The 24,159-nt window shown below is 37.2% G+C and overlaps 1 protein-coding gene across 1 annotated transcript in view; it reads left to right on the forward strand.

The window, feature by feature from the left end:
- Positions 1 to 23,815, forward strand: part of SIPA1L2 (signal induced proliferation associated 1 like 2) — a 124,605-nt gene extending 100,790 nt beyond the window's left edge. Inside the window, exons 17-20 of the mRNA XM_072410258.1 lie at positions 605 to 736; positions 4,594 to 4,717; positions 16,220 to 16,301; positions 18,004 to 23,815. Coding sequence (XP_072266359.1) covers positions 605 to 736; positions 4,594 to 4,717; positions 16,220 to 16,301; positions 18,004 to 18,150 — 485 coding nt within the window. The 3' untranslated portion in view covers positions 18,151 to 23,815. The remainder of the gene's footprint in view (positions 1 to 604; positions 737 to 4,593; positions 4,718 to 16,219; positions 16,302 to 18,003) is intronic.
- Positions 23,816 to 24,159: the final 344 nt, after the last annotated feature.

Here is a 24,159-nt window from a genome sequence, read left to right on the forward strand (position 1 = left end):
GGTCAGGAGCTTAGAAAAAATGTGAACTCTATGGGCTCTATTTATAAAACAGGGAATCTGACATTCCCATTGTGGGAATCGAATACTGCCATTTAAACACATGAACTTGGAAGATTCCCATGTTTGAGGAAATGTCTGATTCCCCATTTTTTAAATGGAGCCCTATGCAAATCTGATTTTTCGTATATCATGACAAAAGCAAAGAATCATCTAATTTGTTTAGCCTTTGGATCAGAACCCCAAATGATGTCCCACAATTATTTTGAGGTTATCTATATTATAATAGTTTGTTTTCTAACATTTATTTTTACTATTACTTATTATATGAATCAGTATTGAATATATTCACAAAATAAGGGGATAAATTAATACACGCATGCTTGTTTCAGCTAAGTGTCTTAGCATACAGAAGAATACAGAAGACAGCCCTAGAACAAGCACATGGTGTTTAGTTTTAAAGGAAAGATGTTTTTCATTTGGTTTGTAATTTCATTGGCTTTAATCTCTAATACCCAAAGGTAATAGAGTTTGTCCAATAACAAATTACCAGAATGGATTTGATTTGAAAGACTCAAATAGTTGCATTTTGTTCTCCCTTATCTAGAGGACTGTTGGTTTTCTGATGGGTCACTCTCCGACAAGTCAAAACTTAATGATCAAGACTTAATGCCCCTTCCAGAATCGGCAACAGGCTTGAATTGGCCAGAACTTGTAAATGCTGCTAGAGCCTTTGAAGGTAATTTTTATTTTTATTGTATATTTCTACACTTACTGCCCTACTGCCTGTTCTGATTATTTAGGTAAAAAAAATCAGTATTGCATGTTTTGAAAAAAAACTGATTCATACAGAATAGTAACTTTTTGAAATGTTATATTTTGGTCCTTGGTTTAAAGAAATTCTAGATGGAGCCTTAACTCTATACAAGTAAGCTATTTCTAGCTTAAAGAAAGGTTGATCACTTTGTATCAGGAGTTAGCAGTTAGAAGGAGATGGGAAACATGAAACTTATATAGCAGGCCATCGCAGGTTTTGTGCAAACTATTATTAGTAAGATAGAGATCTAAGTATGGCAGAAATGGAGATCCAAGCAACTGTGAATTGTCTGCTGAACTAGGTATCACTGAGTGTAATGAGAGTTAATTGTTTGTGGTTAAAGCTAGTACCGTGCTACTAGATTAGACACACTACACCACTTCTCTTCTGGGATAAGCTGATCAAGATATTCATTTATCCAAAATGCAACTTACCTACTGATGTTGAGGATAGAAGTGGCTTACAACCCCATACAAAATTCTTCCCTACCACTCATTTGATTAACACCATAGCATTGTTTTTTTCTGTGAAATTGGACACTGTAATGTCCAGTGAGCTGTCATTACTGCCAGCAACATTATAGAAAAAAACATACTCTATTTTGTAGGAAAATCCAAGCCTTTCTTGCAAATTGACAAAAAAATTGAAACCTAAGCTATGCCATGGATACCGTGTTTCCCCGAAAATAAGACCTACCCCGAAAGTGAGCCCTAGCATGCTAATCATGCAAAGGTAAATATAAGCCCTCCCCCGTAATATTGGTTGCAGGTTTTGGTAAATACAGATTTTTGTACATGAATAAATATAGATTTTTTGTGAGAAAAATAAGACATCCCCTGAAAATAAGCCCTAATGAGATTTTCAGAGGTAAAATAACTATAAGACACTGTCTTATTTTCAGGGAAACACGGTACATGGTTCTCAAGATTGCTAAGACTAAATGTAGGAAGATATGCCAATCTTTACAAGCATAATGTATTTTTCTTAAAATGACACTTGTTTTTTTTTGGTGCAAAAGAACTTGTTATCTGCATTTGATATTACAGTCTGAGTTCCTCTAATTTCTTGGCTTTTAGTTTCTTTTTTTCCTACATGGTTCCTGAAGAGTTTCTATTTCCTATTTCACCCTGACTGCTTTTTCGACAGTTTTGACAGCTTTTCTCTTCATTTTAGATCTTTGCTTGATAGAGGCTTTATTCTTCATAGCTCATTAGCAAGAAAGAAAAGGGACAGGATTATATAACCACAAAATGCAGTATCAAACCAAGCTCCATGAAAAAATCAGTGGAATACAGTGCACATTGAAGAACACTGCATGTCCTGCAGTGTTTTAAATTGGATAATTACAGATATCACAGGTTTTATGCAAATATTGTCAAAACAGAATATATTATTTCCCAACAATCATTTAGATAACGTAACAGTAAACGTAAAGTATTACTAGCTATACCATGACCTGGATAAATAAAATTTATGTAAACATTCAACCACAAAATTTGTGTAAGTGTAAGTATAACTTTGTTTTTGTCAGATCAGAATTAAAAAAAATCACTCTGCGCCTATTACAACAGTATTTCAGATTCATATGTAGAATGATGCCATCATGAATTGGTGTCTTTATTACCAAGGTATTTCAAATGTCAAATCATACGTTGCAAGGTGGAAAAGGTTGAGGTTTTAGGATTGGAAGATTTGTGAAGAATGAAGGGGGGGTGGGGCAAGCAATGTAACATCTTGCAACTGACATTAATTAATTGTCAAATGCATCAATCAAATTAAGCGGTTACTTAAACTTTCGATGCATAGAATGGTCAAGAAACATGGTCAACAAATCTTGGTGACCATGGTAGGCAAACATTTTGTGTTCATACAATACATTTGATCAAGCTGGTAGATACATAGTTCTAAAGAAACCTACTCTCAGATCAAGCAGCAGCTCCTTGTGTTGTAGAACCACATTATATTAATTGTTAAAATTGTGATTTGTCCTTCTAACCTGTTACTTTGATATGCAGAACAATTACTAAAAATCCTAACTAGTAAAATAAAAACACCTTTTTTAATATTTTTGGATAGATCTAAGAAAAGTAAATACTTTTGAGATTTTATTGCTCTGATTGACCTAATTTTCTGTCCCTATGACTGTTGTCACTAGAAGGATGAGATGGTAAACTAACCTGACAAACATTCTTTTTCCCCAGGCTTTGGCCCAACTGGTGAAATCCAACATTTCCTGACCTTGATCAGAAATATTCTGATTAAAGTGGAGCTAAACTGAAAAATAAAATAGAAATCACACTTACCTCTAATCCTGCAAATCCCTAGATCGCAACACGTCATTCTGGAATTCTACTTCATCCCAGCGCAGAGCACAAGTGCTGGGTGTCACCATCTTCTTTCTTCTAAGTACATGACTCAAATCTTGCACTGTGCAGGTGCGAGATCAGGTGACGTAGCCCGCTGTAAAACGAAAAAAAATAGAGAGCCGATCTCACTGCGCATGCACGCTTTCCCCCGATCTTAGGCATGTGCAGCAGAGGAAGCAGCCAAGAGCTTTCCGGGATGTGTGACGTAGGTATTCTGAGAGGCCCTGCGCTCACATTCAGTCTTGATTGCCGCGGTGATCAAGACAGTAAGAGGAGGTGCTTGACTCCCCTTCAATCCTTTTATATAAAGATATAAAGAAAAATTCTTTTTTTTTTTCTTTTTTTTAAAAAGGCTGTTGCCTTTTTAAACCCATTTTTGTAGGTCCACTTTAACCTGGTGACAGACAGTAAATACCTAACAGCAGTTTTTCTAAGGTTGAATTTTAGGATCACTGCACTTAATACATGGATAACCTTTTGCTTTTTACTTTATCAATATGATGAAGCACTCTTGAAAGAAAGAGCAGTGTTACCGTTTTCCTGTTTCAAATACCATTCAATAATTAACATATATAAACAGTTATCAAATACAGCAGTACAATGGCGAGCCTGTATTTTTCTTCATTATCTGTAAAAGCCCTTATAAGGTTCAAAAAATAAAAAAGAAACAAGTCTGTTTTTAACTGAGCTGTGTGAAAAGCAGAAAACTCCATCACTTCCCTACCGTGTTTCCTTTTTGTACAGACTTTGTGAATTTGAATACTGGACAAATTAGTATTCGATCGGTTTGCAGCTGCTGAACTTGCCATCACAGAGGAGAAAAAGAAGGTTTTCTTGTGCTGAAGAAATAATATGCTAATAGGGTAGTGTTTGCAGCTCTTGGAAATGCTGTCACCCTGTATCAGATCAGCTGTTAGAACATCTGGAAAAATGACATAAAATTGTAATTTTTCTCACAACATCAAAGTTTAATAATGAACACTAGCCTACAGTTTTAACTATACAGCCAAACTCATTACTTTCTGAAGCTGTGCAGTATCTTCTAGCAAGGTTGACCTGTCCTTGAATTACAAAGATGCTTGGTTAGCATTTATCTTTGAAATATAGATGGTGCTGTCTCGAAAAAAATAAAGAAAATTAAAATTAAAAACTCCAGCCAAACACTTTTTTCTGATGTAGGTTAGGGAAAGTCATATTGTGAAGCTGCCTGTGGCCTTGCTATGGAAATGTCCTTTCCTTTCTGTTGTGTTAGGTACCAAGTGTATCCAAATATTTAAAAAAATGTTAAAGGTTTATGTTAATCCTATACATATTCTTTTGCTGTAATCTTTTGCTTTTCTTTCTCATACCATGCAGATGATTATACCAGTTACATGCTCGTAGCTGCATAATGATGATTTTTCTTTTTTGCAGATCAGTGCATGGAATCGTTTTGCACTTTAAATGACATGGAGTACGGACAGAGCTTTATAGGATCTCAAAAGCGTTCTTCTGCCTCCCATTCTGTAAATGAGAAGGACTATGGAGATGCTGCTGGGTATGTAAATAAGACAGATATTTTTGAAGTGTAGATTTAGCCATGCATAATTTATATTTGGCCTAAGAATATATTAGCAATAATTAAAAGCTTCCCACCTGAAAAGCCCATTCATACAAGCAATACTGTTTCCCCTGTACCAAAGAAAGTATTATGTTAAAATATCATTATTGGTTTAATGCTCTACATGCATCTTTTTCCCACACTGTACATGATACTAAAACAGGAAATTAATATGAAAAAGGTCAATATGCAAGATAGTTAGCACTTTTTCTCCATATCACCTCAAAGAAACTTAATTTGTGCAAAAAATATTATTTTGGTTAATCATGCCTTAATCATAGCTGAATATATCTGGTCTAATAATCTTGTTCCAATCTGCGCAACAAAAACTGTTTCTAACCATTAAGGGGCCTCTTGTTTTATAGCTTTCTTAAACCACAAAGCCCTGTTGTAGGCATCTATGATCTGGGAAAATAAATGTTCCTAATAATGTGGCATTCCATCCTTCCTCTTTGTGCATCCCTGGTGCTGTATTAGGAGATTTTTTTAATTTTTTAATTTTTTAATTTTAATTTTTATTAGGTAACCAGGTAAGCATACAATAGGGGACATTTGGTACAGCAAAAATAAACATAATAGTTAAGATTTTATAACAGAAAAATAAACTTATAACAACAGTCATCTACTGGTAAGGCAAACTTCTCCTATCCATGCAAAACACTGCTCACTGTAACGTTTTAAATATTATATAAAGAACATAAATAATAATACGTAAGAAATGGAAGAAAAGTAGAGTGGGGAAAAGTAGGGTATAGAACAGGAGAGATAGGGGTGGGGGGAAGAAGTAGGTTGGAGGCATTGAATCAAACATCGTTTAAAGACACATTGAGAGCAAAAAAGCTAATCACAGAAATGTATTCAAATTAAACCACACAGCATACTTGTATTTGGTTCAGACATCATCATCAGAACCAATACTAGTACTTCTTATCAACAAATATTCCCTAGTGGAGGTATACTGAAACCAGTAAAACCATGTTTTATTGAAATTTGCTGCACAGCCATCCCTGGTAGCCAAAGGATCTTCCATTGTCATATTCTTGTTAACATGAGTAAACCACTGAGAAATAGTTGAAGGGAAAGTTTGTTTCCAGAGTATTGGTATACAAGCTTTGGCAGCATTCAAAAGATGCTTTAGCAAAGAATTATGGTACTTTTTTCTTTGAGAAGGAAGAAACATGCAGTAAAGCAAGTTCTGGCTTATCTTGAATAGATACATCTGTTAGTTCTTTAATTATATCCGTTACCTATGGCCAAAAAGGAGATAAAACATTCCCAAAAATATGGATCAGACTGCCTAAATCATTTTTGCATCTCCAGCATCTATTGCCTACCTAAGGATATATTTTGGCTAATAAAGTCGGGACTCTGTACCACCTGGTCAGTAATTTAAAATTGAATTCCTGGCAAGAGTTACTGATTGATGCTTTATGCCCAAAATATAATAGACATTCTAGTTGTTCCTGGAAAAAAGGTCATATGCAAATCTTTTTCCCATTTTGCAATAAATGGTAGAGAAGACAAAACAATCCCCTCCAATAACATTCTATATGCGCCCCAAATGGGTCCCTCGCCATTGCATATCAATTCCAACATTGAAAGGGATCGGGCAAACTGGGAGGGAAGAGGGAGGATGCCAAGAAAATACCTCCAGACATCAAGAGGCGGTAGAAAACGCTCCGACTGTAACACCTCCGTCTGAGACCATCCTGTATTGCCCACAAAATGTCCAGCCCTAAACCGCCATGCACAAAACAACGGATCAGTAAATCCCGGAAGAAACTTAGGGTGTTTAAGTAAAGGGGTCAATGGAGAAGGGTGAGCCTGTAACCCTTTAATTCTAAAATATTTCCTCATTACACGCAGTGTTGGATCAATAAGGGGAGGTAACCAAGGTGCTCCTGCTAACAGAACGGGGGACATTGCTTCCTCAATCTTGACCCAAGGTTTCTGTCTCCCATGTCTACACCAATCTATTAACCTTGCAATATGAACTGCCTCCTGATGCAAAAGCGGGTCAGGGAATGTTATCCCACCTTGTAACCTAGGTAAGCACAGAATTTTCTTACATAAACACAGAGAATCACCTACCCAGACAAAACGCATGAACTCACTCCGAAACTTACATAGAAACTGATGAGGTAGATGTACAGGTAATGCTTGTAATAGATAACAAACGAGGCATCACATTCATTTTAAGCATGTTACACCTGCCAAACCATGAAAAGGTGTGTTGCCTCCAGTGCTGCAAGTCTCTTCCAATAGAGTTTAATAATGGTAGGAAATTCACTATATGGGACAGATCAGCTGGGATTTGAGTCCCTAGGTACTTAATGGACTTATTATCCCATTTAAATGGGAAAAAGGGTGACACCTCTTTAATATGTTTTGGAGGAAGGGAAATGGGGAGAGCTTCAGACTTTTAAAGGTTAATTTTATAATTGGATAGTCGTACATATGCGTCAATCGCAGATAATAAAGTAGGCAAAGATGTCCTGGGCGATGTAACATAGAACAGCAGATCATCAACGTAAGCTGCTACCTTACGTTCCTCCCTTTTCACTTTCACTCCTTGAATAATAAAATTATTTCTTACATGGCGAAGAAATGGATTCATTATTAAAATAGGCTACAATAGACATGCCTGATGCGTACCATTGATAATTGGTAAAGATCGTGAGAGGAAGCCATTCATTTGAGCTGAAGGGGCAGAGTACGAAGAACTCCAAGTATCCACTGGATCAGGGGGGAAGGGAGTCCAATATGAACTAATGTTTGCTAGAGAAAGTCCCAGTCTACTCTGTCAAAAGCTTTCTCAGCATCTGCCGACAAGAGCATTGTAGGTACCTCACGGGCATGAGTGAATTCAATCAGATTCAAAGTTCAGATGGTATTGTCACATGCTTCGCGTCAAGGTAAGGATTCCCATCTGATCCGAATGGATAATGTTGTGAAGTAAAGACATAAGTCGGGCTGCCAGTATGCTACTAAACAACTTAAGGTCACAGTTAAGGAGGGAAATTGGCCGGTAACTACCACATAAATTTGGATCTTTCCCAGGTTTGAGAATTACTGATATATGAGCTGCAAGTGTGTCTCTGGACAATTGCATGCCTTTTGCCAGGGCGTTGAATGCCTCCAAAAAATGTTGAGATAGATTAGGTAAGAAACACTTTAGGTACTTAAGTGGTAGGCCATCTGGCCCGGATGCTTTTCCAGAAGCCGTGTTAGAAATGGCTTTAGCTAATTCCTCAGCCGTGATTGGTAGCCCCAAAGATTCAACATCTTCTTCTGAAAAGGAGGATAAACCCGAATCGTGTAAATATGTACGTATCAAATGATCCCTATGCAAATTATATAACTTTTCATAAAAGGACCTAACGGTCTCAGCTTTATCTTGGGTGGTATGGTTTTGCTGTCCTGACTCAGAAGTGATACTCGGGATAAATGCTCTAGCTCTCTTCTCTCTTAATGCTCTATCCAGTGCTTTGCCACATTTATTTGAATGCTCATAGTAAAATCCCTTGCACTTATTAAGCAAATTCTTTATTTTAAAATGATAAAGTTCCCTGATTCTTTCTCTGATCAAAATGATCTGCTGTTCTGTGTCTGGGGTTTGTTGACTCTTATTCAAAACCTCCAAATCATGTAATTCCGTAAACAGTTGGTTCAGTCTGACCTCCCTTTCTTTCCTAACTCTATGGCCTTGTTGTATAAAAAGATCTCTGACATAGCACTTATGTGCCTCCTATACTAATAACGTTGTAGGCACCGATTGATTATTTCATTCAAAAAAAGGAATTCAAGGCAGATGCAATTCTATTGCGTATCCCATCAGACTCCAAAAGTGACTCATTCAATTTCATTCAATTTCATCTGAAGTATTAAAGATATATGGGCATGGTCATATATCTTAATATCTCCTATTGTGGACGAAATAACCCATGGGGTCATATAGTGATGTACCAGGAACAAGTCAATAGGCGAGTAGGATTTATGCATTGCAGAATAGTAAGCAAAATCTTTTTCTGACAGATGCAAGATCCGTCATATGTCTACCCAATGGTGTGAATGCAATATCGTTTAAGTCTACAGAGGGCAGCAAGAGACATCACTGATGAGCCTCTAGATACATCCAATGCAAGAGAGGGTGCTACTTTAAAATCTCCCCCTAAAACAAGTGTGCCCTCCACAAAATCTTCCATTAGATCTAGGATTGTTTCCAGAAAACCAATCTGGTTACTGTTTGGGGCATATATATATTCGCAAAGGTATATTTATGTGTATCAATAATCCTTTCACCAGCAGATATCTGACTTTAGGGTCAGAGCTATGCTCTAAAAAGGACTACTGCAATGATTTATGTAGGAGTGTGCTGAACCCCTTTGTCTTGGAGTCCAACGAGGCACTGTGATGGGCCATATGAAAATGGTGATCCGTTAGCCCCTGAATCTGGTCATACAGAAAATGCATCTCCTGAAAAAATGCGACCTGACATTTATGTCCATGTAGTTTTTGAAGAATGATCGATCTCTTAATGGGGGAATTCAGTCCCTTTACATTAAGGGAGGTAACCTTTCAATGCCATAGGGAAGAGAGGGGGGCAAGATAAAAAAAAAATGATAAATTAAAAAAAAAAAAAGGAAACTAAAGACAAAGGCAAAACTCCACTGGGAGAGAAAAAACTCCCTGTAGAAAAACTAAGCAAAAACAGATGAATATAACTAACAAAAAGGGAGAAAGGGAAGGGGGAGAAAGGGGGTTATCCCTAATTGGTACCCAATAAAGTACCCAACAGCGGGGAGCCAGAGCTCATTGACGGTATTTTATCTAGCATATTAAACCAGAGCAGTATAGAAATAGATACATCCCCAAAATTAAAGTGCATTATCTAAAATCACATATGATATATAAAAACAATTCCCTGAGAGAGATGAGCAGATCAAGACATATTGTTCAATACCAATAATCAAAAGCCTGCAACAAAGGCCCTTAGTCCCTGTACTTGTTCCTGTACTGCTCCCCATTATCTAAAAAAAAGAGATAGGGAGGAGGAGGCAAAAATAAAAAAGGGGGAGGGCCCTTCGAGCCCATATTAACATTCTTCACATATCAACATTGATAACTATATCAAGGCGAAGTAAACAGGAAACCGGTCCAGTGTCCCAAAAATGTAAACATTCACAGAAAGTAAACAATAGAAACAATAGGAACAATATAAAAATACAACCAGCAATTGGCTAATATGGTCCTACCTCAGGACTGTAGTTGCACCAAGTAAAATAATCTCCAGTCAGTGACCAAATGCCTTCCCCTATTGGTCATAAAATCAGAGGCCAAAATCTTCCATTAACATTGATTTATATAAACTTTTGGTAGTGAAGGAAGGGGGGGATACCCTCACCAGGGCCGAGACCGTAGGCCAGAAACAATGCCCAGAGCAAAGCAAGGTAAATCCTGCAGAAGGTCAAGACTCAACCTCCGCTGCTACAACCTACAAAAAACACATCTGCTCCTCAGGTAAATATGGCAATAGAACCAAACCATAGTCTTTATCCAAAAACCACATGGGAAAAGAGAAATAGAACAGTCCACACATTTAACCCAGAGGTAGTTGTACAAAGGCATCATCATCTTCACTTGGGCCCAGCGTTGGCCTTCCAGTAGGCTGTGGCACCGGATTAGGCCATTGGCGAATAGGGTTGCTGGGGTCTCTATCGTCGCTGTGTGAATTTTAGCACATCCAGTGGTATAACTAACCAATCAGGGGCTTCAGTTGGTGGTACTTGCAAAAATTCAAACAGTGCAAGTAACTGCTAGTAGCAGTGCAGAGAAAAAACATGGTCCCCCTTAAAAACCTGAAGATGGAAGGGATAACCCCATTTGTAGGTAACTTGTGCTGACCGGATGGAATTGAACAGTGGGCGAACAACAGGCCAAATTCTCAAAGTGCTGGAAAGATCTGGTAATATCTGTATTTGCACTCCATCAAAGTCTAAAGCACCATGCCTCCATGCTTGCCGCAGTACTTCCCTAATATTGTAAAAGTGAATTCTGCATAGCACATCCCTGGGGAGGGTACTTAATAATGCATGAGCTCTATCACTCTATGGACTCTGTCTATCTCAATAGCCGTGGTAGAAGGGCGATCTAGGTATAGATTGAGAATTGCGGTAACTGTGGACCTTAAATCTGAATTGCCTGTAGCTTCAGGAATACCTCTAATCCGTACAATATTCCTACGGTTTTTATTATTCACTATCCTCTGTATGGAGAAAGAGGGCAGAAATTTGAGCTTGGATATAAAAGGCTGTATGTTCCAAGGCCTTAAATGGAATCGCTGTTGCCTCGGTACTGGACTCGAGTACAGACACTCTGGAATCTACAGACATCAACTGTTGTTGCAATAATTCCAAATCTCTTTTCATTGAGCTTTCAATTCTATTAGCAAAGCCATTAAGGTCATCCTTAGATGGAAGGTTATCCAATATGGTTTCTAACTGCACATGCGAGCAGTTAGGAATCCTGTCAGGCACACCAGTAAGGGGTGTTCTGATGATGGAGACGGTTGGGTGAGCGGACAGGGATTAGAGTTTCCCTCAGTCCCATCAGGGGATTCCACACTACTTGCAGGGAACTTATTTGCTGCAGCTTAGTTGCCTGTGTGCCACGTGGTGACGCCATCTTGGAGCCTGCAGCCGCTTCAGGGGAGTCATTTGAAGGAGAAAAAAATTGCTTCATGTCCTTATTTTTTGGTGTCTTTGCAGCCCGCTGAGCTTTCTGGAGTTGAGACATGGGGCTGGTGGAGAAAATGAGTCCTCTGCAGTGCGGCCAGACTGAAAAAACAGCAGTTTCTTCTCTCTTGTTTCTCTTGCATGGCATGACACTAGTGAATAAACCTTAAAACTGAACTCCAGTAAGATAAACACACTAATAATATCAGAGTCCCACACTTGCAGAAGAATAAGCAGCACAAGAATGTGTGCAGTGTTTTGTGCTAGCATTAGCTTCTACTGCCCCATCCTGCTAAATCTTTGCAGATGGGCTACTCACATATCATCCACCTTGACCAAGTGTCCACAAGGACACCTAATAACATCTATCTGGTGGAAGGTACTGTAGAAAAGTTGGAAATGAGGCACTGAACAAATGCAGCATCAATGCTGAGGTAGGGAAAGCCATATTATTTTGGATGCAGTGTTATTACACTTATCCAAGTGGTACAAAACTTAGCATTAGACATGGGTCCATAAACTGTATTAAAATAATACAAATTCAATTGTTTATAACCAAAAGGTATTTGTTGCCTTAACATTTATTGTTGCTCTATGATTTAGACCTTGGAGAATTACAGTTAAAGAATTGTTTTAGTCTCTTGAGCTTGTATTGCTGCCTTCTGACATGCCAAAAGAGCGGAAGGAGCAAATGCAGTGATTTTCTCTGGGGGGTTTATGTTGCTGTTATTCTAACCTGTGATCTGTAAAATCTCAATCCTGTGCAGAAAAAAGGCAACATTCTTTCTCTAACACCTTCCCCATACAAGGCTGAGATATTTGCAGGGCAGGATTATTATAACAAAAACCATTAAAAGCAACTCTTGTGGAATGGATCAAACATTGGACGCTGTATGGAGATTATTTTTAGAATCAAATCAATGTTATCAGAGTTTATAACCCCATATTGGCTATTCTCCTGGGCTGGTTCTTGATTCAGAATATTCTTGTCTATCAGGGAAGAATACCTGATCTCTGCTGCATTTGACTTGCCAGTGACAAGACAGTGAAAGGAGGAGCAGCAGACTGTCAATCTGTCTACTTGCTCTACCATCCTTGTTAGTTCATAAGCATTGCTGCAAAACTGATTCCTAGTGCTGCTGCTTCCTCTCCTTATGTGAACTCTGACATTAATTAGTGTGTTTTTTTATCTTCTTGGAGGTCAGTGTTAAAGTTTATTCACTTCTGTGAAATTGTATGCATTACAATGTGTCAAATTCCTATTTATATATTACAGCTTCATTTATTCTAAGGGGGCAGTGTCGGAGCCCCAGCATAAGGAAGGGATAGACTAGAAGAAGACATGACTAGAAGAAGACATCTACCCCCACTTTCCCCTCAGCATCCTCCTCTTCTCTTCTCATTTGCAAAATGATGTTTGCTTACAAAAAAATGTTACAAAAAAAGTTGGTTGCCTACAGTGAAAGAATTTAGACCCTCTTTTTTCCTGTGAGGGGTTCATGGGGGAAGATCTGCAGGGATTACAGGCACAGGCATAACTATCACTGCAGGGGGGGGTGCGGTGTTGGGGTAGAGATGGAGGGCCCCAGAGATGGAAAACCCCAGAGATGAAGGGCCTTAACTAAAACATTAGTGATCACGTTGGCCTCTGAAGTTTAGCCCTGTGTGGAAGGGCAGGACTTTCTACTTCCCTGACTTCTTTTGAAATAGCTCCTTCTTCCTTCTGTAAAAAGCCTTTGCACTCAGCTACTTCTCTTCATCCATCCTTCTACTAACTCACTGTAACCCACCCGCCTTTCCAGCACACTTCAGCCGCACTTAGTTTAGTCCATTCTGCTGCCTTTAGCATACAAGGGCACCTGGATTTACTGTTGAAGTTAAGAATCTTCATAAATGCTTTACTTTAATTATTTATCTACTCATGTGAAAAGCAAATTCCAGATCACAGTAAACATGAATTTGCTTTTTACATGATTGTATAACATTCACACAAGTCATTGTATGTCAGTTCCTTTAGCAAATTAGCCTCATCATCTCAGCCCCAGCAAAACAACTTATCTAGAGATTAAGGACTGCTTTTTACTTAATAAAGTGAAGCTTTCTTGAAAAATAATACTGTCAATGTATATTCTGACGAGCTAGAAATATAAAGTTACTGAAATGTCAACTTACTTTTGTATAAAATCCTGGTGCAGATAATTTTTTGCTTTTTCCTGTGCAGTAACACTTTTCTTTTCCATTGAGCAGATTTTGCACATTTTAATGTGTTTTATGTGCATTTTACATGGAGAAAGACTTTCTACAATGAAAGAAGCACAAAAACTTAGCATGCATTTTATATGTGAATTCATTGATTCCATTGGTCTCTTTAGATTTGCTCACACATCAGAATGTGCAAATTTTCTCCATGCTCCAATTCTTATTTGTTGAAGCCGATTGATAGTCTGGTTTCTTCCACCAGTAAGTTTCATGCTTACAGGTGCTTTCTCTCTAAAAAAAAAAAAAAAAGCCACTGTTAGTAATAAAAATGCATGGATCCTGTTTCAGTAAAATAAAGGAAGAACATTTCCGTAGTCTATTGGTGCGATGATTCTCTGGTTCTGGTTTGCAATTTGGTTTGTCATGCTGTGATTATCCCATGTGTTCTTACATGGATGGCTGAAACAATATGGTTTATTCTTTGCCTGCAGCATTCTGTTGTGTGATATAAAGCTCATTATATCACATAAATGTGAACAAAGTCAAATTCTTTACAGTAAGTGATTGTCAGCTTTTTGATAGAGTGGGTCTGCAAATAGTCTTCAGTGAATATATTGCTAGATTAAACTGTCAGAGATTGTAGATATACAACAGGAGCATGGACATGCTGCAAAAGATAGCAACTTTTATGTTACTGTAAATGTAAGATTGAAAAAAACAAGCTTAAATTTGCTAGAGCCCCTTCCAAAGACTAATTTCCTTCACTTGTTTGAACTAGGTAGGGGAAACTGTCTGCAGGGCCCTAGAGGAAAGCCAGAGGCACTCAGGTTGACACCAGGGCTTTGGATTATAATTATTTATGTAAGGCCTAACCGAAGTGACAAATGGCTCTCTGACATTTATATGATGTGTTGGTATAAAAGGTGTTCATTCATTAACCCCCACATAAAATTGTTGTTCCGTTATCCTCAGCCTAAAATATTTTACTAGATAGGTTGTGGATAGCGATTGGGATGTCAGTAGTAAAAAAAATGTTTTAAGACTTGGAATCAGAATACCTCCCAGGCCTCAAAATTGTTCTTTGAAGCAGGATTTTGCTACATCACTATTCATTAAGCTTTGACATATTCTAGAACATGTTTCCTATAGATATTGTTGCAGTATATTTCTCACCAGTTGTCTGTATAATAGAAACTGACAGGTGTGTATTAAATTTAACCTGAATGAGCAATGGTATTCAAATAGAAATGCGGGTAAAAATGATGTGAAGAATTCTGTGAAAAATGAAAGGCATGAACCCAAGCTGTTCCTATACTGCTTCTGGAGAATTGATATTGATTTTATACATGCTTAATAATTAAAGTTGTGTAATGGATACCTAGATGTGTGTGAACAGCTACAGATACATTTCAAATAGAAAAATTAATATAAAGTTTAATGTAATTAGATCATGATAGATAAGTAATGGGTGCTTCTTTTTTGTGAAGAGTTTATGCTGTCTATAGATTATTGAACATGATAGGACCTGCAGACATAGTCCCAACAACCTCATGGCAAGCCTCTGTAAATACTCTGCAAAAAGTTTCATTTATTTAAAAGTTCACTGGAGAGGAGAAGGAAGGCAGGCAGGATGAACAGAACATGTTTCTTAACCTGATTGTTTCTCATGATTGTTTTTTTGGGGATAACCCAGAAGTGTATAAAAAAAGTGTACAAAAATAGCAAATTCAGGCATTTGTCACCCAATCTTTATATAGCTCTAGGTAAAATATTTCAGTTACAAAGTGTCCTAGGTAGTTAAATTTGTAACTGTCCCACTATACACCTACAAAGTGACAGATGCACATGGACAGATACTCTTCATCCAGGGACACGCTTACACCCCCTTTGCCCATGTTTTGAGCCAACAGGTTCTGTGTCTATCACCACTCCCACCACACAACTTTTCTGTAGTAAGAGGATGCCAAACTAGAAAGCTGGTCTTTCCTGTCTTCTTGTCTCCTAATACACTATGGTACACATAGCCCCCTGCTGACAGGATGGACATTGCCCATTTAGCTATGAAACTTGAATGTCTGAGAAGGTTCTTAATTATTCAGGCCATTGTATAGCTAGTAATGGTTAGTCCTCTTCAAATGGACTTGCTCTTGAAATGTTGTTGCCTGGTATAGGATGCACATTCCATTTTATTGCTCTCACTTGTATGTGACCACCCCCATTCTAATAAAAATGCTTTGCTATTTTCACAATTTTGGGAGAAAGTAAATGATCCATACTGCTATTCTTCTACTGTTTCTTCACAATGACAGTCTTTTGCGTTTCATAACTTTCCAAGCCACTTCATTGGTTCTACGAATGTAGAATTGATGAAGTGGCTTGGGTGTTTTTCTGTTTGCCTAGAATTCCACCAAGTTAGTTGTTCTGGTTCAGCTGAAGATAAAGCACAGCAGTCTTATTGAATGCATTTTATCCATTTATTAATACTCAGATAATATTTTTATTGCAGGCAGAGCTCGGAGTCCGCGCTCACCGGAAAAGTAAACCAACTTGAAGTGATTCTGAAAAAGCTACAAACAGACCTTCTTAAAGTAAGCAAGCAGCCTACATATAAAATATTGTTAAATAATTCAGCCAACCATCAATTATTGACACTTTCTGATGTTGTAGTCTCCTGCCAGTCAGTCTCAATGCTCCCTAATGCTTTTTAGCTGCTAGCTCATTTCTCCTATTTACATTAGACTTTCCACAATTGCAAACCACTGTCTACATGTCACTGCCAAATAGCAATCACATCAACCATTTAATATTAGAAAAGTTTGGATGGTTTTGCTTAGACGGTGAGATCTCTATTAGCTAACATGTTCATTTAGGGTACAGACATGGCAGGATATCGCCGAGGTCCCAATGGAGTAGAGGTTACATAATGTAACACTGTAGAGGTTACATGATGTTACCTGTGTTATTTGCATACATAATGCTTACTGCACACCATTGTATAAAACACACAATGCCATTTACACTTTCTAATTCAAAGTTAGATTATTAATATATTATATTAAAAAAGGAGTAATTCTTCTGGCAAATGCCATCTAAATTATATGCCGTTTTAGATCTGATCAACTGAATCCCCACTTTGACAATAATTGATTTCTGGCGTAGAAATTAAAGTATAGGGCCATTTGTACATTTTTTTAGCCAAGATTCACTGTTCTAATGTTCTCAGCCAATGTTCTAATTGGATATTACCTGAATCTTGGTTGAATCAATAATAAATGGATAAACTAAACCCTCTCTCAAGGACAAAAAAAGTATTGATGTTCAATACAATAATACCCTTCAACACTGATGCACTTGATACGCTGTGCTTAGCAGGCACCACATACTATACTATATCCACTAACCTCATACTGCATATTTCCCCTATACACTGTGAACCCCATGCTCATACCCAACACAGTCCTTTCTTGCAATGCCTGCTATCATACATGCTACACTCCTCTCCTGCACATACCACCAACCTTCACATCCTTCAACTCTCCTCTCCATGCAATCTGCTGCCATATCCTTTGTATACCTTTGTATACCACATCCTGCTTATACCTCTCCTGAACATAGCAGAGCTTATTATGATGGAGAGGAGAGCTCCTGAGCTCATTATCATGCCTAAAGCTACGTACACACTTCCAATTATTATCGTTGGAAAACGAACGACGAACGATCCTGCACGATATTTACGAACTATTTTTTGCCCAATCGATCGTTCGTCGTTCGATTGGAACGATAAAAATTGGAAGTGTGTACGCACCTTTAGCTCCCCTATCCTGCAGAAACCACCAACCTTCATATCCTCCAACTCTCCTGCACATGCAGTCTGATGCCATATCCCTTATATATCTCTTCTAAACATACTAACCACCATCATGCCTTAGCTCTCATTTCATGCACTTATTGTCCATCATCAAACTTTCCAACGCTCCTCCCCTGCACATACATCCCACTACGGTACTATAAGCTGCTCATACCTCTCTTGAACATAGTAGGGCTCATTATCATGGAGAGGAGAGCTCCTGAGCTCAATAAATATGCCTTAACTCTCCTGCACATATTGCCAGTCGTCATATCCTCTGCACCCAATGTCATGCCCTCCATACACATGTTCAGCTCATGCTATCAATGTAATAATGTAAATTAGAAATAACCCTAAAATTTGGTGAAGCTATAAAACTGTTGCTTGTACTGCTGAAACATAGTTTGTTTTTACTTCTTACACTTCCCATTGGTTCTTCACAGGAAAAAGAACACAAGGCAATGTTACAGGCTGAAGTACATCATTTGCGTCAACATAACATAAGGCTCCAGGAAGAATCCCAGACGGCTTCAGCCCAGCTTCAAAAATTTACAGAATGGTTCTTCAGCTCGGTGGAGAAGAAAAGCTAATTTTATCTAAATAAGTACATTGATGTCCTGGGTATAATATGTAATAATGCGGCAGTATGACGTTTTGGATTGATTTTACCGACACTTTATTAAAAATTAGAAACAATTTTGTAAATATATTAAAGACAGTGAGGTCGTGAACACCTAAAATGAATGTAAAACTTGTTATGTTAGAGATTTTTAAATATAACTTTCTTGTTTTAAGGTGCACTTGAATTACGACTTTATGTGCCTCATGCATTGAAGAGGAGGAGAATGGTGACGTTGCAATAGCAACCGGTTGGAGTCACGCTGTTATTTTTCTAGTGTAGTATAGAAAATGAAATACGACATCTGATTGGTTGTTATGAGCAACATAGGCACTTTCATTCCTTCCTATTCTTAATATTGAGGCCATTTGTGTTTTCTTGTGGAAGATGCTAAAAACAGGTTGGATAGATGTATTGTATAATAGAGCTACACTTTCCAATCTCCTATGACATGGTGCTCTAAATATTTCCATGAATCGACATTATGATATTGATATAGCAATAAGCACATCTCACACAATTGTTTCGAAGGGGTGAATCACAAGTTATTTATTTGTTCGGTGAATAGTGTTTGATTTGTTAACTATTTATAAATGTATTTATTTCATTAGAATGCCGTTTACACCAGAAATAAGAACTTTCTGTAACTACTGATAATGAAAAGAAAGCAGTTTGGCAATTTTTTAACTTTTTTTTTTTTTTTTACAATTTGGGCGAATGTTTACTGTATATTAATAATTTGAACTGTTACACAATCTATAACATATTTCACATTTAACTCTTCTGTAAAGTTACTTTTGTCTTTGTTTTATCAATACCTAAATGTCAAATTGACTGAGACACTGTTTTTCTGCTTTAGCAGAGCTTAAAGAGAACCTGTTTTTTTTTAGTTTTAAATAAAAGAATATGCTTATTAAGAAAAACATTATGCTAATAACAATGTGAGGGAAGGGATGGCATTTGTTCACAATGGTCATAAGGGACTGTGCTAAAATCACCAGGAAAAATGCCCCAAAAATGAATTTCAGTGACATTTTACATCTCGTAACTTGGTACGACTTTTAGGAATGACTCACTGTTTCACAATAGATTTTGTGTTTTATGATTTTCTAGACCCTTTTAAATCATAGCCGTGCAGCTTTTTTATCTTTAATTAACTCTTCATTAAAGTTTTATCCTTTGTCAATGTGTCTGGGCAACTTCTTGGGGAAGTGGAAAGGGACTTAGGGTGGATGCGTTGTTATATGCCCTCTGGTGCATGGCCATGGGGACCACTACAATGGAGGGTGGGGGGGATGTAATGTGCTGGGGCCCATCAGAGTTTGCCCCTTGGAAGTGACCATCAATTTTTTAGATATCCCATTTACAGCAACTTGTTTGGGTATTTTTGCGAAAGGAAAGTAATAATTAGATTTTAGTGATTTAGTGATGCTCACATGTTTCAGCATATCTTTATCCTATGTGACGAAAGTGCTTGTGCAATAAGGGCAAGGTTCCCGTAAACTTCTGACTTAAAATGTAACTTGGGCATTCATCCAAGAACACACCTAACATTGAGGGTGGAGGCACGCTTGGTAATAAAGATTCATCCCACTGTAGATTATTAGGAAAAATGGTTCTGCACAGCTTGCAGAGGAGAACAGTTTCAGAATATCTAAGAAAGTTGAGGCATCATCATTATTCATTGTAGCAAAACAATTGAATAAAAAGCAATATATTTGTATGCATTACTTATTAGTGACTGGTTCTCTTTAAAAAAAATCAAAACCGTGCTAAGACGCTGCTAGTACAAGATTAAGTTGTACCTTTCTTTTGTATTTTGAATGATTCATTTTTAGGTGAGCACATATTATACTTGTTTGCTGTGTAAAATATAACTGTACTTTTATGAAGGAGATGATTGGTTTTATTATTTGTATATAATGCAGTAAAATTACGAATAACTCTCATTCAAGGACAGTATTAAAAAACATCATGGCTAATGCTGATAAAACAACTTTACTAGTGCAATAGAAAAAAAAATACATTATTGTAATATTTCTGTTATCAAACCGCTAATTACATACGTGTTCTGCAAAATTTGGAAAGAATAACATTGGCTGTTCATTGCTTTAACAGGATTTTCTAAGGAATGATTAATAATTACAGTAACACTTAGCTCTATATGTATGTGTTCTCCTAGTCAGTCAACCCATGATGTGACCTTCCTCTTTGTGGATGTACAAGTCAAAAAGTTTTGTTTGATGTAATGTAGTTTTCTAGGAACCCTTTTTAGTAAAAATCATACATTACAAATGTAAAATTTTTACATTATGAGATGCTATTTTGATGGGGTAAAGAATTTTTTAATGTTGGGTATTTAAAGTGAGCCTGCCATCTGCACACAAACAAGGCACACAATTTAGCACATTTTTAGTTACGGTATTACCACAATAACACAACACAGTATATAACTTTGAGCAATGTCATTAAAGCTGAACTCTGGACAGAAATAGAAGTTATCTTTCATGAATATCATGTCCTGCATTACATTTACCTTTGTTCTGTTATGCAAGACCGGTTTAGGATCAATGGGCCCTTTGTGGTTTTATGTTTACAATCAGCATTGTGATGGTGCCAACCCTCCGGTCTTGTCGGAAGACATGGGCATGTAAGACTTCTTTTTTGTCCTGTCCACCATTCCAGGCTAAATGATGTTGAATTAGTTTGTATATAATGCTGAAAACTAAGTATTATAATTCCCATTGCACAATGAAAATTTAAGTTTGAAAAAGTGGCACTGAAAAAAAAGAAAAAGACTCAGTTTTAGTGACTTTGTTACTGTGGTTATGATATCAGAGCCAGAGGCGGACATAGGAAGGTGCAAACCCCAGTGAGCCAACAGGGCCTCAAAGTCAGTTCTGCACAGGATTCGCACTGTTGGTTATGTCCTCCACTGGTCAGCATCATTTAAAAACTGGTTTAATAGTGTTTAGAGATGTGTTAACATTATGCAAAGTATGCTTTAAACCAGAGTTCAGCTTTACGATGCTTTTTTTTTTTTTTTTTTTTTAAAGGTCATGATTATGCACAATGATGGCCAACCCAATCCCTATAAAGCCTTGTTAGGTTTTATATTATTCTTCCTTAACAATACTGGACAGCATTATGAACTGGTAGATCAGTGGTGATAGTGACAGTGTTACTATCTTGTTATACATCATGCAGCAACAGTAATGATAAAAGTAGAGAGTATGAGACTTAGATTACAGGTACTTTGTGGTCAATATCCAAATTACACGCTACTGAATCTACAAATGTGTAGCACAAACAAAGAATAGATTGAGAAGCACAATAGCAAGCCAAATATAGGAGTCAATAGCTGCAATATGAATTTATTCATATAAAAAGTTGCCTATTTAGAAAATAGTGTAATTTAACAAGGTCCACATTAGGAGTGCATGTGCAGAAAGTGGGAAAATCTTTGTCTGAGAGAAGCTAGAGGAAAAAAAATAAAGGATAACTGATCACAATATATCATTTAATATATTACAGCTACAGTTTCCTGCTAACAACATTTAGAGCAATTGTGGACAAAATCTACTACTAGAAATGCAATGTCCTTGTCACTTTTGTAACCTTAAATGAAATCCTAATACATCAGACTGTTTCTTCTTGGGTTTTAGATACACTTTAAGGCTCCTGGCAAGAAAAGATTGGTCTGCTATCAGCCGACAATGAATAACACTTATCAGAGAATTGGCAGGTGAGAATAGGACATGTTTAGGGTATGAGCTTAGTTTATTGGGGTGCAAAGTGTGCTGAAAATTTAATATAAACACTACTGTTTGCTCAGTTGTTAGCTTTTTTGAAAACAAAGGACAACTTTTCAAGTCTATTCTATAGGTCTATTAAAAGACAACAAAATGGCAGCAAACAATAGTCATGAACAATCCCCTGTGTATGAGTTAACTGATTTAAAGAATGGGAATGGGTTGTGCCTCTTGGGTGGCCAACCAAGGATTTCTCCTAATGACATTAAGTTTTTACAGGTAATCTTTCATTTTGTTGTGCAATTGTCACTATTGTTTATTGCCAGCAAAAGCAAAAAATTACCTAGAAAAATTCCACAGGATTCACTTTGCAGATTCAGGCAGAATTTAAAGCAATGCACATGGAAAGCTTATTAGTTTGTGCATTTGGTCACTAACCTAGTTTAAAGTGCGAATGAGATCACTCTGTTTATTATAATACTAGAAAAAGTGTACCAGTTATAGCTGTGTATTTGAAATGTCCCACCAGTACATGTTACAATATGTGATATACACACACTGAGCTGTATCGGACATATTCAAGACCGCCACACTCCATACACTGTGTTGTATATGACACACTCCGGAATGACACATGGAGCCTGATTTAATAAAGCTCTCCAAGGTTATTCCACCTCTGGGACTTCCATCTTATTCAATGAACACTTTTTTTAACATACAGTAACATAATAGAAATATTCGTAATTTGTGAAGATTGGTTTGCTCTACTACTTTGAATTCCGATCTCATAGATTACTTTTAATTAGCAGCAGACACAGAACTCATGATAGGTCATCACAGGGCCACCATGGGAGACAAGGGGTACTTCTGTACTGGGCCCTGATCAAAGAAGTTTTGCAATGCTGGAACTTTTAGAGCTTGGGGGGGGGGGGGGCAGGAGGTTCCCAATGATGGCCCTGGCTCATTAGCAGCATAACTGCTGTCTTGGTGTAGGTATAATCTGGAACAGTGATTTGCAATTTGCACACTAGTGCCGTGAGAGATCTTCAGGTGTACCGTGGGAAATTATCCAATTTCAGTTAACTGGCCTGAAAATTATTATTTACTGCAAAAAAAATTGTCTTCATTTGTCTATACCAGTGATGTATAGTGATAGGCAGAACAAAGAAATACTCTTCCACTAGATGGCAGCAGGTAGCTATATACCCTGTCTATGTGACATTGTTGTTTAGTGGTGTTCTGTGGGATTTTTCCAATGTAAAATATTTGCCATGACTTAAGAACAGTTGGGAAACACTGTTCTGGAACAACTCAGTTATGTTACTGTGATTGGTATAAAAAAAATTGGTAACCAAAGAAACTATGAAGTTTTCCTGCATCCACAATTCTGTGAGAAGATGTTACATTAACAAGTAAATACCCAGATAGTAATAAATACCACACAGGGCCATTCTATTCAAAAGAAAACCTAATTGGCAATGTATAATGTATGTAACATATTGTGCACAATGACCAGACTGGTAATAATGTGACTTTGCCAATGTTATTAATAGAACAGGAACGATACAATGGTAGGTGCCAATTTTTAAGATGAAAACCGGTGGCAAAATTATTATATGTATGAATTAGAGCCACAAAATCCATTTTTGCCTCAAACTTTGCTGAGCCAATGTGGTAGTCATTTCTACTGTGTATTTCAGTATTTTGTTTTTGCAACTAAATTTTAATGCAATATAATATGCACCAACTGCAACATCAGCATTATTGTCTATGAAATGTTTGCAATAATTACAAATTTCAATATATAAAATGCTATAGAACAGGAACTGTTGTACTAGAGTTTATTTTAATGTTAAAATGTTAAAATAAAAATAATTAATTTCATTATTGCCTTTTAATGTTTTGTTATTTTGAAAAAAATAGTTTCCCATCCATTGGCATTACCCTATACCTTTCTTACCCTCACAGGCATGTCGGAACTTTTTTTTCTTTTTTTTTCATTCCTGTAAAAACACTTTTAATGCTCTCTGTGTGACCTCCTCATCCAGCTTCTTACAGGGCAACTGCTAGGAGCTCAGCTCCTATTCATTTAGCTATATCCCTACATACAATGGGCCTGATTTATTAAAACTTTCCATGACATACACAAAGTCAATATTGGAACCTGTGGAATCTAGATCTAGTGAATGTGGAAATCCAAGCCAAGTGGTGCCAGAAAACTGTGCAAA

This window comes from Pyxicephalus adspersus, chromosome 4 (genome assembly GCF_032062135.1).
Source record: "Pyxicephalus adspersus chromosome 4, UCB_Pads_2.0, whole genome shotgun sequence".
Lineage (NCBI taxonomy): Eukaryota > Metazoa > Chordata > Amphibia > Anura > Pyxicephalidae > Pyxicephalus > Pyxicephalus adspersus.